Source organism: Oryctolagus cuniculus, chromosome 13 (assembly GCF_051225735.1).
Source record: "Oryctolagus cuniculus isolate XC-2025 breed Fujian yellow rabbit chromosome 13, ASM5122573v1, whole genome shotgun sequence".
NCBI classification, from domain to species: Eukaryota; Metazoa; Chordata; class Mammalia; order Lagomorpha; family Leporidae; genus Oryctolagus; species Oryctolagus cuniculus.
In genome coordinates, this window is record NC_142879.1 from 99896146 (window position 1) to 99914307 (window position 18162).

An 18162-nucleotide genomic window follows, 5' to 3' on the forward strand; every position below is an offset into this window, starting at 1 on the left:
GGCCATCTTCTGGTGCTTTCCCAGGCCATAGTAGAGAGTTGGATCAAAAATGGAGCAGCCAGGACTCAAACTGGTGTCCATGTGGGATGCTCGTGCTGCAGGAAGTAACTGTACCTGCTATGCCACAGTGCTGGCCCCATTTGAGCTACTTAATGGGGTTCATGTCATTCAATAAAATTGGCTTTTTCTTATTGTCAGCATACTGAAATTTATCTCATTGCTTTGAGTTGTGCATAAATTCATCTTCTATTGGTCATATTACTAGTTTTTTCTTATCTGTAATTTAGTTGTGAATCTGTAAAATATTTTTTATGCCTGAAAAGTAGAAATTGTATCATAGGTCTAAGACTTTCTTTAAAAATTGGGTTATTTTTCTTTGTTGTCATTTGAGGGTCCTAAGCCTACCCCCAGGTTTAGTGATTCTCAAAGACTCAGTCTGAGGTGGTGTATATAGTCACTGTCACAGCTGTGACTTAACTGCTACGAATGAGGGTGCAAAACAAAAGGGATGAGACAAAGTGGAAGAATCAGGGTGCAGCACTCCCCTCCCCATCCCCCCCTCCCCCCCCGCTGGACTGAAACCAACTGTGTCTGACTTGATTCTTCTTCAAACAAATAGTGACAACTCTTATGAAATGTTGTCTATGGAAAATCTCATTAGAGTGAGTGCCCAAGATTTGGATTTGGCCACTTAGATAAGTATACTCTGCTTAACATGTACCACAATTCCAAATGTAGAATTGGATATCAGGTGTTCAGCCAGCATAGGAACAGCGAGCAGTTAGAGATCTGAGAACTCTTCTGAAATTCCACGCCTGCTGAGGCCACGCCACACAAGCCGGCCTTGGTAAGGTAGCAGTGTGAGGTCTGCTCTGTTAGCTTTCCTGCACACTGAACTTATTTTTGACTGATGGTACATATAAAAAAATCAGTTAACTTTAGAGGCAATGAGAGAAGCAGCAGCCACTTGCTGGTTTACTTCCCTAAATGTTTGCGGTTGCTGGAGCTGAGCCACAAAAGAGCTGGGAACCCAGTTCCAGTCCTTCATGTGGGTGCCAGGGACTCAGTCTTGTACTCTGTGCATTGGCTGGAAGCTGGACTCAAACAGCTAGGACTGAAACCCAGGCACTTGACTCTGAGATGATTACATTCCAACCGACTTCTTAACCACTGAGCCACTCGTCTTTAACTGATTTCTTCTTGATCATGTTCATTCTTGTGGGGAGCAACCCGGACTGGACTGAGTTACTGGAATTAAGACTTATTCTATGCATCTGCTCTCCCACAATATGGTGCTGGGAGAGGAGAAAACAGCTTCTACACAGCTGCCTCCAGTTCAACCAATAAACTGTAGGACTTGCTCCTGATTGGAGGAGAGCAGCGTACTCGGCGTGTGGGCAGCCGAGTTGGGATTGGCAGAGGAGGACTATAAAGGAGGAGAGAGACGGCATGCACCAGGAACATCTAAGAGGAACACCTAAGGGGAACACCTGAGCAGCCCCCGAGAGAGCCGGCCGGCGGTGTGCCGCTCCCCTGCGGAAGTGGGGAATGTGGCAGGGGGAACTGCCCTTCCACGGAGGTGGAAGGGATAGTAGCCAACCCGGGAAGAACCAGCAGCAAACCGGGGAGGGCCGAGCAGACGAAAGAACAGCGCAGGGTCCTGTGTCGTTCCTCCACGAAGACGGGGAGCGACAATTCTTACTGGCATTTATTGAATGATCTACTTATTTCCTGTTGTATTAAAGGTATTACTTTTTTATAAAGTAAGTTAATACAATCTAACAAGATAAGTAGAAGAAACATCGGGTATCTCCTAGCATCAAGCTTCTTGGGGACTTTATTTTTTGTAATATTTGCATTACCTGTTAAGTAACCATGTTAATGACATCAGTAGTCTTTTGGGTCTTGGAGTCTGCATATAGCTTCCCTTGCAGTCTCTTTTGACAGAGTTAGACAGAAAGGTCTTCCATTGGTTCACTCCCCAAGTGGCTGCTATGGCCAGTGCTGTGCTGATCCAAAGCCAGGAGCCAGGTGCTTCTTCCTGGTCTCCCATGCGGGTGCAGGGCCCAAGCACTTGGACCATCCTCCACTGTCTTCCCAGGCCACAGCAGAGAGCTGGCATGGAAGAGAAGCAGCCGGGACTAGAACCCAGTGCCCATATGGGATGCTGGCGCCACAGGTGGAGGATTAACCAAGTGAGCCATGGCGCCGGACCCTCCCTTGCAGTCTTAAACCTTGACCGTTGTTATCCTATTATTTCATCCACGAATGTTTATTGTATGCATGCCAAAGTCAGTCTAATACCATTGATGTCTAATGGAAAAATACTTCCAAATTCACAACTGTGTGCTACCTTTCTCTTGGATTCCTAGTTTTACATAGATCTGTTGACCATTTCCACTTGGATAATCTGAAACTTTTATAGTCATAATCTCTAAGTATACATTCCCTCTTACCGTTTAGTTTTTCCTGTTAATTGAAATAATTCATACTAATTTCTGGTTTTACCTGGTTCTGACTGCTAATTCCTAAATGACTAGACCATTTAAGTTACTCTGCTGCTTTCAGTTTTGTTTATAAGTGTAACCAACCCCCATACCATTGCCAGCTTTCCTTCCTTCTTTCCTTTCTTTCCAAGTACCAGTTGAATTGTTGCTGAAGGTCCCTAGGTATGTGGAGTGAAATTGAAATACTAACATTAGGCTTTGTAGGGAACCTTTTTATATCATTAACCAAAGTATTTTTGCAAGATTGGACTTCGAGACTTTTCTTTGTGAACCTTTTTGAAAGCTTGATGCTGTTTCAGTGAAAAATTGACTATTAAAAAGTGAGGTGCAGAAACTGAAGAGATGGAAGTATATAGTTGGAAAACATACTGCTAGTAGTGACTTTCAGTATTGGGTCATTGGGACTTTTATACTCTGTGCATTTTTTTTTCAGTGAAACTTCTCTTTAAAAAGTTTTTCTAGAAATTACACAGGACTTTGTATCCTGCTCATCTAATTAAACTTCGTTGTTCCATAGGTTATCAGCTATGTAGTATAATAAGCTGCATCTATAGTAGACTCAGATTTTTTGTGTATTATAAAACTGTATTCCTGATACTGAAGTGTAATAATGGTCTGTAGTATGATAAAAATCAGATGGAATACAATTTACCTGGAATTCACTTTCCTCTTTATTTTTTAAAGGGACCAGTTACTCTCCACAAGAAAATTCACACAACCACAGTGCTCTTCATAGTTCAAATTCACATTCTTCTAATCCAAGCAATAATTCAAGCAAAACTTCAGATGCAGTAAGTATTAATACACACGCCCAATTTTATCTTTTGGAATTCATTACAAAAATCTGATGGCAAAGCTCCTTATATCCAGTCTGTTCTTATGTTCTAACCAAAATTGATGTTTTCTTAATGTATTTATTTGCAACAATAATAACACTCTTTTAAAGTAGTGAGTAAACTTTACAGGTGTTAGTAGAATTGAGGACAGTCAGGAAATACCATCTTGGCATTACCTTAAGCAGAGTTTTGTCTTTGCAATATGTGAGTTGTAAAGAACTTCAGATGAAACTTCCATGGTTAAAGTGTTTTAAGAAAAAAAATAATAAAGTGTTTTAAGACTGAAGTAACTGCTACTCAGTTTGGATTTTTCTATTCAGTGTCCAGATTAAACACAGATTTCTAATGTATTCATTTAACCAGAAATAATTTAAAATTTCATTTTACTAGGTATATGCTAGAATGTAAGCCTACAGAATCAAGATAATGTGACCCATCTAATTTTAAGAAATGTTTAATACAAAAGCTTGTTTATTTGAAACGCAAAGTTACAGAAAGGGGTGGAGAGATCTTCCATCCACTGATTCACTCCCCTAAATGGCTGTCACAGCTGAGGCTGGGCAAGGCTGAAACCAAGAGCCTGGGATTCCACCCAGGTTTCCTTCGTGGGTGGTGGGGTCCCAAGTACTTGCGAGGTATCTTCCACTGCTTTCCCACCTGCTTTATTAGGAATCGGGATCAGAAAAGGAACAGTGGGGACTCTAACTGGCACTCGTATAGGATGCTGACGCTGCAAGCGGTGACTTAAACCGCTGAGCCACAACACTGGGAAGTACCACATTTCAAGGAACTTTTAGACTTGGGGAGATAGAAAAGTAAAAAACACAGTGTTTGTTAAAGTTGCTCTGGAGGGCACTCAGGATAAAGAGCCACAGCTTAGATGAAGAAGATAGAAACTGTAAGTAAAGCTTCTTAACAGGTTTAAATATGGCTTAGCCAGTAGAATAGGTGTGAACATTGTGTAGCATACAGAGGAATAAGAATAACATGGAAGTATGAGATGGCACGGCATGTTTGAAGAACTGGGAGGATTTGATGCTGTGGAAAAATGGCAGGAGCCTAAGATTAGGTATTATTAGTGTATTTTAGATGGTAAAATGTCTGTCTTGGCAAGGAATACAAATTATGTACAAAGGCAGTAGAAAGTTATTGAAGGATCTAATCAGTAAAGCAGTATCATAATTATAATCAGAAAGTCATCTGAGGTAGCAATGTGGGAAGGTATAGGAAAGAAGCAACAATCTGACAGAAAACCATCGAAGGTGCAGGTTTTGCTTGGGTGTTTGAGTGATTTTTATACCTTAATTGGCACGGCAAGACCTTTCATTTTTTTTTTCTCTTACTGAAGTAGTGTGGATAGAAAAAAAGGATATTAAGGTACACATAAATCTAGAATAGTTTTGAGTGTTAGTCTGGGGTCAGTTAGGAAAAATAATTACAGTAGGGTGTTTTAACACAGAACTTAATATACTGGTAAGCAGATATGATAGGTATTAAAAGTTGGGAGGGGGGATAAAAGAGGAGGAAACCAAGAGGACTGTGGTACAATAGCAGGAAGTTTAGATTTTCGGAACCTGATGGTGAGGAGGCACCCACAGAGCTGGAGACAGTGCCTCTGAAGCTAGTTCATGTGGTGGACTGCACTGGCGAGCTGGAGACCAGAACCCACTATGGCTTCATCTTCTGGTGTTTCTGGGAGGAAGTGATTTGCATTGTTCCAGCACTTGGACTAACATCAGCATTGCAGAGCAGACTTGAGATGGGATTGAAGCTGAGGGACTTTGGCAGGTGCTACCAGCAAACCGTGTGAATCTTCTTTATTCATGGAAAAACAGTCTGTTAATTTACATAAGTAAAAGATTGATTGATTGGTTTGAAAGAGGGAGACAGATTTTTCACTTGCTGGTTCACTCCCCTAGATTGCTGCAGCAGCAGCTGGTGCTGAACCAAACCAAAATCAGGAGCCATTTTCTTCTGGAAAAACTGAAAGCTGTTGTTTATGTGATCTGTCATCAGCAGTTATCATATTAGAAATTAAAACTGAGCAGGTGCTGTGGCATACAGGGCTAAGCCTCCACCTGTAATGTCGACATCCCATATGGGCTCCCGTTCATGTCCCAACTGCTCCTCTTCCAGTCCAGCTCTCTGCTGTGGCCTGGGATAGCAGTAGAAGATGGCCCAAGTGCTTGGTCCCCTGCACCCAAGAGACCTGGGAGAAGCTCCTGGCTTCCATTTGGGAATGAACCAGCAGATGGAAGACCCTTCTGTCTCTCCCTGTCTATCTGTAACTCTACCTCTTAAAGGAATCAGTCTTTTTTTAAAAAAATTAAAACTGAGCGATAGTTGATCTGACTTAAGATGCTGATCAGAATGCCAGTATCACATATTGGGAACTTTTCCCTCCCCCTAGCATTAGATTACGATAGGAACATGTAGTTTCTTGCTAACTCCCATGGTTTCAAGTCTTGGCTCCACTCTACATTGAAGCTTCCCCCTGCTGCATGCTCTGAAGGTATCAGTCGATGGCTCAAATGGTTGGTCTCCTGCCACCCTGCATGGGAGATTTAAGTGGAGTTCCCATCTGCTGCAGGCCTTTGTGGAATGAACCAGCTGCTTGGCGCATGCTCTGTGTCCCATCAGAGTAAAATATTTAAAACCATAAACTTAAGAGATTAAAATCATTTACTTAAAATGGCAATCATAAAACTGTTAGACATTGATATGGGCGTATCTGTATGAACAAATTTTAGAACAAAAAGACATCAAGCTTCTCTTTAGTGTCTGACTTAGTAGATGACATTTAGAATTTCCTATCTGCTTCTGTATCCAATCTTTTGTGAAAACAGATGTCCTGGACAGCTCTTAATAAACTCCCTGTATGCTTGTGGTACATGAAGAGACAAAGTCATCTTGGTCTTCTGTGAAAACAGTCTCGATCTGTGAACGGCCCTCCAAGTTCCCTAAGGATTCTTGGGTAACACTCTGAACTTACTTAGCACCTGTGCTGGCAATCATCTCAAGCCTAATTTAGAATACTTGAAATGGCTATAGTCCTTGTGTTTGATTTTCAATTTGATTCCTTTAGTAAAAAAAAAAAATTGACATCTGTTGCACATTAGTATCTTAAAAATTATTCCATTACTTGATTTTCTTTCCTAACTCCTTGAGGATGGAAGTTGGGAGAAGATAGGCAGAAGTTACTGGTATTTGGCTGTAATGCTATACCTTGGAACATGCTTTAAGACATTAGTACGTGCTGACTTAAGATTTGATGGGCAAATCCACATAGTGTCACAGTCCAGGGTTCTGCAGGCTCTGGTCTGTCAGTTAGTAACTGTCAGGAGGTTGCAGCAGAATCTTAAGGAGATTCCTGGTGAGAGAGGCACGAGTGTGTGCTTGTGTGTGTGTGTGTGTGTGTGTGTGTGTTGTGGTGCTAACTCTATCTCCCCTCGGAAAGGTGCAGGGCTGTGCTTGGGCAGTTTGCAGAGCGCTGCTCTAGATCACGCTGGTCTCCCCTCTGCTACCCATATCTTCTGTCTGCTAGCTTCAGATCCCACTTTCCATCCCTTTGGCCTATCTGGGAACCCCATGTAACCAAGCAGAGCAAATCTGTTGACAACATCTATAAGAGGAGGGTGATTTTGTGTAATTTACCTACAGGGAGAAGTGAGTGATGGAGAACTTTATGAATTCGGCATCTGTGACTGGCCTGCTAACATTGTCATAGCTTATTTCTAGCTGCTCATGATTGAAAATTAACTCCCCACTGCTTTTAGAGACTTGGAAGCACAGGGCTGAAGTCCAATGTTTTCCTTATTTTGAGATGTAAACTGCAGAATATAAACTTATGGCAGAGTCTGCAGCATTTCTCCAACTGTTCTCAAAATTTTTAAAGCATTTCCAGAATTGATGTCTATTTAATGGAAATAATTAGCATTCAGAAACCAGAATTTTGATCCTTTTATATACCACTAATTAGTTTTCTGACCTATGCACAACTCATTAAGTTCTCTCAGCATGTTTCCTAACTGGTAATATTAAACTGGGTAGGGCAAGGCATTGAGTAGAAGTTGATTTCTCAAGCTTCAAAATTGTGCCACTGAGTGGGCGTGTAGCTTGGCAGCCACATTGCTGCATCCCATGTACAAAGTCCAAGGGTTTAACACCTGCCTCTGGCTCCTGACTTTTTCATGCGGATACAGACCTGGGAAGCAACGGTGATAGCTCAAGTTGGTGAGATCCTGCTGCCCATGTGGGAGACCTGGATTAAGTTCACAGCTTTGTCCCTGGGCAGAGCTCATGCAGGCATTTGAGAAGTGAACCAGCAGATGGACAAAATCTGTCTCTTTCAGTCTCTATGACTCTCAAACAAGTAAAAATTTCAAAATAAATAAAACTGTGTCATTATACACTTTGGCAAACCCAGACGGTTAGGCTACCATAGTATAACATTATTCATTTTAATATCATACCTCTTAGAAAAAATAGTTAAAGTTGGGGCTCACATAGTGAGTAAAGCCACCACCTGTAGTGTCGGCATCCCATATGGGCACTGGTTCTGATCCAGCTCTCTGCTGTGGCCTGGAAAAGCAGTAGAAGGTGGCCCAAGTCCTTGGGCCCCTGCACCTGCATGGGCACCCAGGAAGAAGCTCCTGGCTTTTGCATTCAGATTGGTGCAGCTCCGGCCATTGTGGCCATCTGGGAAGTGAACCAGAGAATGGAAGACCTCTGTCTCCTCTCCCTCTCTGCCTCTGCCTCTCTGTAACTCTGCCTTTCAAATAAATATTTTAAAAAAATAGTTAAGGCTCTCAACTAGAAGAATATTTGACATTTTACTGCATTTCCTGTGCTCAGTGCAGACACTTAGCTTAGACTTCTCAGATTTTTCTACCGTCATTGTGATTGTTACATTTCCTCTAAGATACCTGCAAGAGACTACATGTGAGAATATCCGGAAGACCAGCTCTGGTTGTGGGAAAATGAGTGATACTGCTGGTCATGATTACATGAGACCAGGGGGTCTTACTTAATGCTTGACTCATCTCATGGATTTTACAGAGAACTTTCAGCTGACTTTTTGTCTATATTTTTTAAATGTTGGTTCCCTTTTCCACTGTGTTGCAGTACCTAAAGGCAGACTGTTCTCTGTTGTACTGTGTGTGACCACTAGCGTGCTGCAGTTAGAACTGAGGGTCTCATGCTTTATTAGTCACTTGGCAGTGATTTCTCCTCCTCGTCACCATGCTGTCGTATTTCAGCCATGGTGATTGAGGGCTTCTGTGTTTTTCCTTTTTTGATTTTTTTAAGGTTTTCTGTGATTTATGAAGGTTTCCAGTCTACTGCTATATGCACTCAGATAATTAGCAGTACACAGTAAGGTGCTTTGGTCTCATATGTATGCTTTTGTTTCCGTGTATATGCTTTGGAAATCATTGATGCTATCAGGTTATTAAGTAATAATATTTTCTCATGTTTAAAATTATCTTTAAGCCTTATGATTCTGCAGATGACTGTTCTGAGCATATTAGCTCTTCTGGGAAAAAATACTACTACAACTGTCGAACAGAAGTTTCACAATGGGAAAAACCAAAAGAGTGGCTTGAAAGGTATTTGCTTTTTTTTTTTTTTTTTGAAAGGTATTTGCTTTTAATCTAGTTGAGCTATATTTACCATTCTTGATTCTACAAGTTATATTTTATGGTGTTATGCATTTGAATTTTAGATTCTTTATTGAGACATCATCACTCCCTCTTTTAATTGCAGTTGTTGACCTGTTTACTGTGTTTTCTATAATTTGTCTTAACATGTAGGAGAGCAGCTGCCCATAAGGTTCTTATGAGCAGTTAGTATATTTAATAAAATGCTTACATTATTAATCTCCATTTGTGCATTTCTGTTATAATTTATAATACAAGTTTGTAGAGCTTATGGGACAATCATGCTCATGTCTTTTACATATGTAGAATTAATACTGTGAAGTTGTCTGTGGCGTTAGTGGTTTAAATAATTGGTATACTTTTGCCATCACGAAGAAACATTAGTGTTCTGTGTGCTTACCTCCATACCAGATAAATTTTAGACCATATTCAGTTCTTTGATTTTGTATATACTGTTTGAATATTTGGCAGGAGCTATTATGGGTACCCATGTCCTTGATGTGATTTTTATGAGCTTATATATTTTCTATTTTTAGAGAACAGAGACAAAAAGAAGCAAACAAGATGGCAGTTAATAGCTTCCCGAAAGATAGAGATTACAGAAGAGAGGTGATGCAGGCGACAGCCACTAGTGGGTTTGCCAGTGGAAGTAAGTATTAATTTTGTCTCTAACCACTGTAATGTTGGATTATTCCTGTCATTCATACATCACAAATCTGTGCATCGCTATGCATTAATTAAAGTAAATAGAACCAGCACTCTGCTTAGTCTTTCCTACCCAGCCTCCCCTAGCTTGTGTCTTGAGAAGTGAAGGGTACACAGTAGAATAGGACATGTGTGCCTATCTCACCACCCATAGTGGCTACAATGTGATCAGGATGGTAGCTGATAAAATCTTATGTTTGGGATTGGCTTTTCTATCCAGATACAAAACCGAGTGGATTTCAATCCAGTAATTGAATCATGGGTACAGGCATAGTGACATAATGACTGTTATCAATGAGAGACTTGTTTGTTTGGATGTAGATAGTTTAACTCAGGATTTTTTACTTACAGTGGCCTAAATGTATACCCATACAATAATTTTTGTTTCACTTCCAGTACAGTTAATAAATTGCATGAGACAGTGCTTTATTATAAAATAGGCTTTGTGCTAGATGGTGCTCTTCTGTCCCCTCCCTGCCCCCTGCTGTAGGCCATAGGGCACTTTTAAGTGTTATGAGCATGTTTGAGGTGGGCTAGGCAAAGCTGTGATTTTTGGTAGGTTGGGTGTTATTAAATGCATTTTCAATTTAATGATCTTTTCAACTTAACAGGTTTGTCAGGGTGTAACCCCTTTGTAAGTGGAAAATGTGTGCATTTCTCCCTGATCGTAGGTCTGTCTGACATCTCTGTGTGGAGCATGTACAAAAGTAATAAAAATGCTTCCTAAAAAACTTTTATAGAGCCCTTTGTTCTAAGGCACTCGTCTATAAACCAAATTGCAGGCATGTCCTACTGTTCTTTTGAAAGCAAATTTATTGCAAATAAATAGAATGGTTTTTAGCAAACATTATACATTTGTTTTTTGATTTGTTTTCTAAATTTGAAGTTTCACTTGCAGATATTCTATTCCCAGTGTTGTCTTCTGCCCAGAATGAAATTTAAATTTCATGTAGAATTCTTGGGTTCTTTACTGAGCTTTGGGTTTGAAAAGAATTTAAAAATGATGGGTTCTGGAAATTCTTAGACTTGAGCATTTGAATCCTGCTTCTGTAACTTAACAAAAACTAGGGGTGTTTTTTTTAACTTTTATTTAATGAATATAAATTTCCAAAGTACGGCTTATGGATTACAATGGCTTCCCCCCCATAACGTCCCTCCCACCCGCAACCCTCCCTTTTCCCACTTCCTATCCCCTTCAATTCACATCAAGATTCATTTTCGATTCTCTTTATATACAGAAGATCAGTTTAGCATACATTAAGTAAAGATTTCAACAGTTTGCTCCCACACAGAAACATAAAGTGAAAACTAATAGATGATTTTTTAAATAATGATGAAACCAGATCAGACCTATTGTCATGTTTAATCCCAGTGAGAGTCAAGTTGGGAATTGATAATTTCTTTTTTTTTTTTTTTTACAGAAGATCAGTTTAGTATACATTAAGTAAAGCTTTCAACAGTTTGCACCCCCATAGAAACACAAAGTGAAATATACTGTTTGAGTACTTGTTACAGCATTAAATCTCAATGTACAGCACATTAAGGACAGAGATGCTACATGAGGAGTAAGTGCACAGTGACTCCTGTTGTTGACTTTACAAATTGACGCTCCTGTTTATGGCATCAGTAATCTCCCTATGCTCCAGTCATGAGTTTCCAAGGCTATGGAAGCCCCTTGAGTTCACCGACTCTTATCTTATTTAGACAAGGTCATAGTCAAAGTGGAGGTTCTCTCCTCCCTTCAGAGAAAGGTACCTCCTTCTTTGAAGACCTGTTCTTTCCACTGGGATCTCACTCACAGAGATCTTTCATTTAGGTTTTTTTTTTTCCCCCAGAGTGTCTTGGCTTTCCATGCCTGAAATACTTTCATGGGCTTTTCAGCCAGATCCGAATGCCTTTAGGGCTGATTCTGAGGCCAGAGTGCTGTTTAGGACATCCGCCATTCTATGAGTCTGCTGTGTATCTCGCTTCCCATGTTGGATCACTCTCCCCTTTATGTATTCTATCGGTTAGTATTAGCAGGTATTAGACTTGTTTATGTGCTCCTTTGACTCTTAGTCCTTTCATTATGATCAATTGTGAACTGAAATTGATCACTTGGACTAGTGAGATGGCATTGGTACATGCCACCTTGATGGGATTGAATTGGAATCCCCTGGTATGTTTCTAACTCTACCATTTGGGGCAAGTCAGCCTGAGCATGTCCCAAATTGTACATCTCTTCCCTCTCTCATTCCCACTCTTATGTTTAACAGGGATCACATTTCAGTTAAATTTTAACACTTAAGAATAACTGTGTATTAATTACAGAATTAAACCAGTCACATTAAGTAGAACAGACAAAAAAAAAAACTACTAAGATGGATAATGTATTAAGTTGTTCATAAATAGTCAGGGCTATGCTGATCAAGTCACCGTTTCCCATAGTGTCCATTTCACTTCAACAGGTTTCCTTTTTGGTGTTCAGTCAGTTGTCACCGATCAGGGAGAACATATGGTATTTGTCCCTTTGGGACTGGCTTATTTCACTCAGCAGGATGTGTTCCAGATTCCTCCATTTTGTTGCAAATGACTGGATTTCATTGTTTCTTACTGCGGTATAGTATTCTGAAGAGTACATATCCCATAATTTCTTTATCCAGTCTACCGTTGATGGGCATTTAGGTTGGTTCCAGGTCTTGGCTATTGTGAATTGCGCTGCAATAAACATTAATGTACAGACTGCTTTTTTGTTTGCCAATTTCATTTCCTTTGGGTAAATTCCAAGGCGTGGGATGGCTGAGTCGAACAGTAGAGTTATCTTCAGGTTTCTGAGGAATCTGCAGACTGACTTCCATAGTGGCTTGATCAGTTTGCATTCCCACCAACAGTGGGTTAGTGTCCCTTTTTCCTCACATCCTCGCCAGCATCTGTTGTTGGTAGATTTCTGTATGTGAGCCATTCTAACCGGGGTGAGGTGAAACCTCATTGTGGTTTTGATTTGCATTTCCGTGATTGCTAGTGATCTTGAACATTTTTTCATGTGCCTGTTGGCCATTTGGATTTCCTCTTTTGAAAAATGTCTATTGAGGTCCTTGGCCCATCTCTTAAGTGGGTTGTTTGTTTTGTTGTTGTGGAGTTTCTTGATCTCTTTGTAGATTCTGGTTATTAACCCTTTATCTGTTGCATAGTTTGAAAATATTTTTTCCCATTCTGTCGGTTGTCTCTTCACTCTCCTGACTGTTTCTTTTGCAGTACAGAAACTTCTCAATTTGATGCAATCCCAATAGTTGATTTTGGCTTTGACTGCCTGTGCCTCCCGGGTCTTTTCTAGAAACTCTTTGCCTGTGCCAATATCTTGAAAGGTTTCTCCAATGTTCTCTAATAAGTTGATGGTGTCAGGTCATAGATTTAGGTCTTTAATCCATGTTGAGTGGATTTTTGTGTAAGGTGTAAGGTCTTGCTTCATGCTTCTGCACGTGGAAATCCAATTTTCCCAGCACCATTTATTGAATAGACTGTCCTTGCTCCAGGAATTGGTTTTAGATCCTTGATCAAATATAAGTTGGCTGTAGATGTTTGGGTTGATTTCTGGTGTTTCAATTCTGTTCCATTGGTCTATCCATCTGTTCTGTTTCTGTAGCAGTACCATGCTGTTTTGATTACAACTGCCCTGTAGTATGTCCTGAAATCTGGTATTGAGATGCCTCCGGCTTTGTTTTTGTTGTACAGGATTGCTTTAGCTATTCGAGGTCTCTTGTGCCTCCATATGAATTTCAGCATCATTTTTTCTAGATCTGAGAAGAAGGTCTTCGGTATCCTGATTGGGATTGCATTGAATCTATAAATTGCTTTTGGGAGAATGGACATTTTGATGATGTTGATTCTTCCAATCCATGAGCATGGAAGATTTTTCCATTTTTTGGTATCCTCTTCTATTTCTTTAAGATTTTGTAATTCTCATCGTAGAGATCTTTAACGTCCTTGGTTAAGTTTATTCCAAGGTATTTGATTGTTTTTGTAGCTATTGTGAATGGGATTGATCTTAGCAGTTCTTCCTCAGCCGTGGCATTGCTTGTGTATACAAAGGCTGTTGATTTTTGTGCGTTGATTTTATATCCTGCCACTTTGCCAAACTCCTCTATGAGTTCCAATAGTCTCTTAGTAGAGTTCTTTGGATCCTCTAAGTACAGAATCATATCGTCTGCAAAGAGGGATAGTTTGACTTCTTCCTTCTCAATTTGTATTCCTTTAATTTCTTTTTCTTGTTTGATGGCTCTGGCTAGAACCTCCAGAACTATGTTAAATAGCAGTGGTGAGAGTTGGCATCCCTGTCTGGTACCAGATCTCAGTGGAAATGCTTCCAACTTTTCCCCATTCAATAGGATGCTGGCCGTGGGTTTTTCATAAATTTCTTTGATTATGTTGAGGAATGCTCCTTCTATACCCAATTTGCTTAGAGTTTTCATCATGAAAGGGTGTTGAATTTTATCGAATGCTTTCTCTGCATCTATTGAGATAATCATATGGTTTTTCTTCGCAGTCTGTTAATGTGGTGAATCACATTGATTGATTTGCGAATGTTGAACCATCCCTGCATACCAGGGATAAATCCCACTTGGTCTGGGTGGATGATTTTTCTGATGTGTTGTTGTATTCTATTGGCGAGAATTTTATTGAGGATTTTTGCATCTATGTTCATCAGGGATATTGGTCTATAATTTTCTTTCAGTGCTGCATCTTTCTCTGGCTTAGGGATTAAGGTGATGCTGGCTTCATAGAAAGAATTTGGGAGGATTCCCTCTTTTTGATTGTTCTGAATAGTTTGAGAAGAAATGGGATTAGTTCTTCTTTAAATGTCAGATAGAATTCAGCAGTGAATCCATCTGGTCCTGGGCTTTTCTTTGTTGGGAAGGCCTTTATTACTATTTCAATTTCTGTTTCAGTTATGGGTCTATTTAGGTTTTCGATGTCTTCATGGTTCAATTTAGGTAGATTGCATGTGTCCAGGAATCTATCCATTTCTGATAGATTTTCCTGTTTGCTGGCATACAAGTCCTTGTAGTAATTTCTGATGATTCTTTTTATTTCTGTGGTATCTGTTGTTACGTTTCCTTTTTCATCTCTGATTTTATTGATCTGGGTCTTTTCTCTTCTTTTTTTAGTTAGTTGGGCCAATGGGGTGTCAATTTTGTTTATTTTTTCAAAAAACCAGCTTCTTGCTTGGCTGATTTTTTGTATTTTTTTGGATTCAATCCTGTTAATTTCTTCTCTGGTTTTAATTATTTCTCTTCTCCCACTAGATTTGGGTTTGGTTTGCTGCAGTTTTTCTAGGTCCTTGAGATGCGCTGAAAGCTCATTTATTTGCTACCTTTCCAATTTCTTGATATAGGCACCTATTGCTGTAAATTTGCCTCTCAATACTGCTTTTGCTGTATCCCATAAGTTTTGATATGTTGTGTTGTTATCCTCATTTACTTTCAGAAAGTTTTTGATTTCTCTTTTGATTTCTTGAATGACCCAGTGTTCATTCAGGAGCATTTGTTCAGTCTCCATGTGTTTGCATACTTTCTAGGGTTTCCTGAATTGCTAATTTCCAGCTTCATTCCTCTGTGGTCTGAGAAGCTGCATGTATGATTCTAATTCTTTTAAATTTGCTGAGACTTGCTTTATGGCCTAGTATGTGATCAATCCTAGAGACGGTTCCATGCACTGCTGAGAAGAATGTGAAGTCTTTAGATGTAGGATTGAAAGTTCTGTAGATATCTGTTGGATCCATTTGGGCAATAGTGTCGATTAAATCTGCTGTTTCCTTGTTGATCTTCTGTCCGGATGATCTGTCTATTTATGAGAGTGGAGTATTGAAGTCCCCCAGTACTATTGTATTGGAATCTAAATCTCCCTTTAAGTCCCTTAACATATCTTTTAAATAGACTGGTGCCCTGTAATTAGGTGCATATACATTGATAATAGTTACATCTTCATGTTGAATTGAACCCTTAATCATTATATAGTGTCCCTCTTTGTCTCTCTTAACAGTTTTTGTATTAAAGTTTATTTTGTCTGATATTAATATGGCTACACCTGCTTTTTTTGGTTTTTGTTGGCATGGAATATCTTTTTCCAACCTTTCACTTTCAGTCTGCATGCATCTTTGTTAGAGAGATGTGTTTCTTGTAGGCAACAAATAGTTGGGTTGTGTTCCTTGAGCCAATCAGCCAATCGGTGTCTTTTAACTGAAGAGTTAAGACCATTAATGTTCAATGTGACTATTGATATGTAGTGACTTTGCCCTGCCATTTTCCCGGAGATATTTTCTAGTATATGCTTTGAGCTTCCCATGCTCTTTTACTGATAGGTTTTCTTCCTTTACCTTCTTTCATATTGATGGCCGTGTTTCTGTGTTTCTGAGTGTAGCACATCTTTAAGTATCTTTTGCAGGGCCAGACGAGTGGCGGCAAAGTCTTTCAATTTCTGTTTGCTATGAAAGGTTTTTATTTCACCTTCATTCACAAATGAGAGCTTAGCAGGATATAATATTCTGGGCTGGCAATTTTTCTCTCTTAGCACCTGTGCTATGTCTCGCCATTCCCTCCTAGCCTGTAGTGTTTCTGATGAGAAGTCTGCTGTGAGTCTAATTGGAGATCCTCTGAGAGTAATCTGACGTTTCTCTCTTGCACATTTTAGGATCTTTTCTTTATGTTTCACTGTGGTAAGTTTAATTACCACGTGTCATGGTGAGGATCTCTTTTGGTCAGGTTTATTGGGGGTTCTATGAGCTTCCTGTACTAGGATGTCTCTGTCCTTCTCCAAACCTGGAAAGTTCTCTGCTAGTATCTCACTAAAAAGGCCTTCTAATCCTTTCTCTCTCTCCATGCCTTCAGGAACTCCTAGAACTCGAATGTTGGTTTTTTAATAGTATCCTGTAGATTCCCAACAATATTTTTTAGATTTCTAATTTCCTCTTCTTTTCTTTGGTTTGACTGTATGTTTTCCTGTGCTCTATCTTCTAAGCCCGATATTCTCTCTTCTGCTTCACCCATTCTGTTTTTAAGGCTTTCTAATGTGTTTGTCATTTGATCTATTGAGCTCTTCATTTCATTTTGATTTCTCTTCACTATCACACTTTCCTGTTCTACTAGTTTCTGCGTTTCATTTTGATTCTTCCTTAAAATTTCATTTTCACGAGAGAGATTTTCAATCCTGTCCAAGAAGGATTTCTGTAGTTCAAGGATTTGCTTTTGAAAACTTCTAAATGTTCTTATCATAATTTTTTTGAAATCCGTATCTTGCATTTCTTCTATCTCATCATCTTCATAATCTTGGCTTGGGGTGTTTTGTTTATTTGGAGGCATCATAGTGTCATCATTGATCTTGTTCTTTCGATTTCTGTGTTTGTTGCTTGGCATAGTTAATTCTTCTTTCGTCACTGTGCATTTTTTTTAATTTTTTTTTATTTTATACTATGTCTGTGTTAAGTGGACTGCCTGCTGTTGGAGGAGACTTGGAGGCTTGAGATGGGTGTGGCCTGAGAGCTCTGCTTGGTTCTTCCGGGTTACGGGTGTGCAAAGGTGACACCCTCAGGTTATGCATGGTAAATCTCTTTTTATTTATTTATTTTATTTATTCAGGAGGTAAGTAATACCGCACTGTGCAGAATTGATGGTATTTAGCTTCCGATCTCTGGCTTCTACCCAAAGAGTCTGTGCAGGCTCTGTTTCTCTTCTGGACTCCCACTGGGTTGCCTAGGCTACTGAATTGTAGTGACTCAGTTCCTTAGCCCTCCCCTGTTGTTATGTAAATGCAGAGAGGGGGCCTGCTCTTTGTCTCTTGCAAACTCTTGCAAACTGTTGCAAGCCTTGCAGCCTTGCAACCTTTGCAAGGTTGGCGGAGAGAGAAACCTCCCACCTTTTTCCTTCTCTCCTGTAGTCAGTCTGGTGCACTTTCCCGCTGCCCTCTAGATTCTGACCGCCTTTTCCCCGCCAATGTCTCGGGTTATTGAGCTCACCTACCCTTCCAGCGCCGATGTGTGGGCTCGGAGCCCTGGGCGTCCCAACTCTCCCCGCTGGTGTCTGTGTGACATCTACTCCCCTTCCTGCACTGGCGTGCAGACCCTGCGGCTCCCGCAGCTCGGCTTCTGCACGGTGGGCGACCTTGTTCTCCCAGTAGGTCCTCCGAGTCACAGCCACTAGATCCAGAAGAGTTTCCTCTGCAATTTTTTCCTGATCCTTTTTCTGAAGCTACCATAGCTCCCCTTTTATTAAACTAAATTTTCCCGGACTATTGGTGCACGCCCTCACTATTCCGCCATCTTGGCTCCACCCCCCGGGGTGTGTTTTGATTTTAGGAAGGAATGCTGATTATTTGGGGGAAAATTACTTAAGATAAAACATAGTTCTGGATGACTGTTTGAAATGTTCTCCTAGGAACATTAAAATTTTAAATTTATTAATGAAATTATACTCAGTTTTTAGAAAA

The 18162-nt window shown here is 40.1% G+C and overlaps 1 protein-coding gene across 1 annotated transcript in view; it reads left to right on the plus strand.

Annotated features, from left to right (window-relative positions):
- LOC103346384 (WW domain-containing adapter protein with coiled-coil-like) overlaps window positions 1-18162 on the plus strand; it is a 51191-nt gene that overhangs the window by 12765 nt on the left and 20264 nt on the right. The window contains exons 4-7 of the mRNA XM_089311274.1: window positions 1470-1745; window positions 3192-3298; window positions 8834-8949; window positions 9537-9649. Of these exons, the coding sequence (XP_089167400.1) occupies window positions 1470-1745; window positions 3192-3298; window positions 8834-8949; window positions 9537-9649 (612 nt within the window). The remainder of the gene's footprint in view (window positions 1-1469; window positions 1746-3191; window positions 3299-8833; window positions 8950-9536; window positions 9650-18162) is intronic.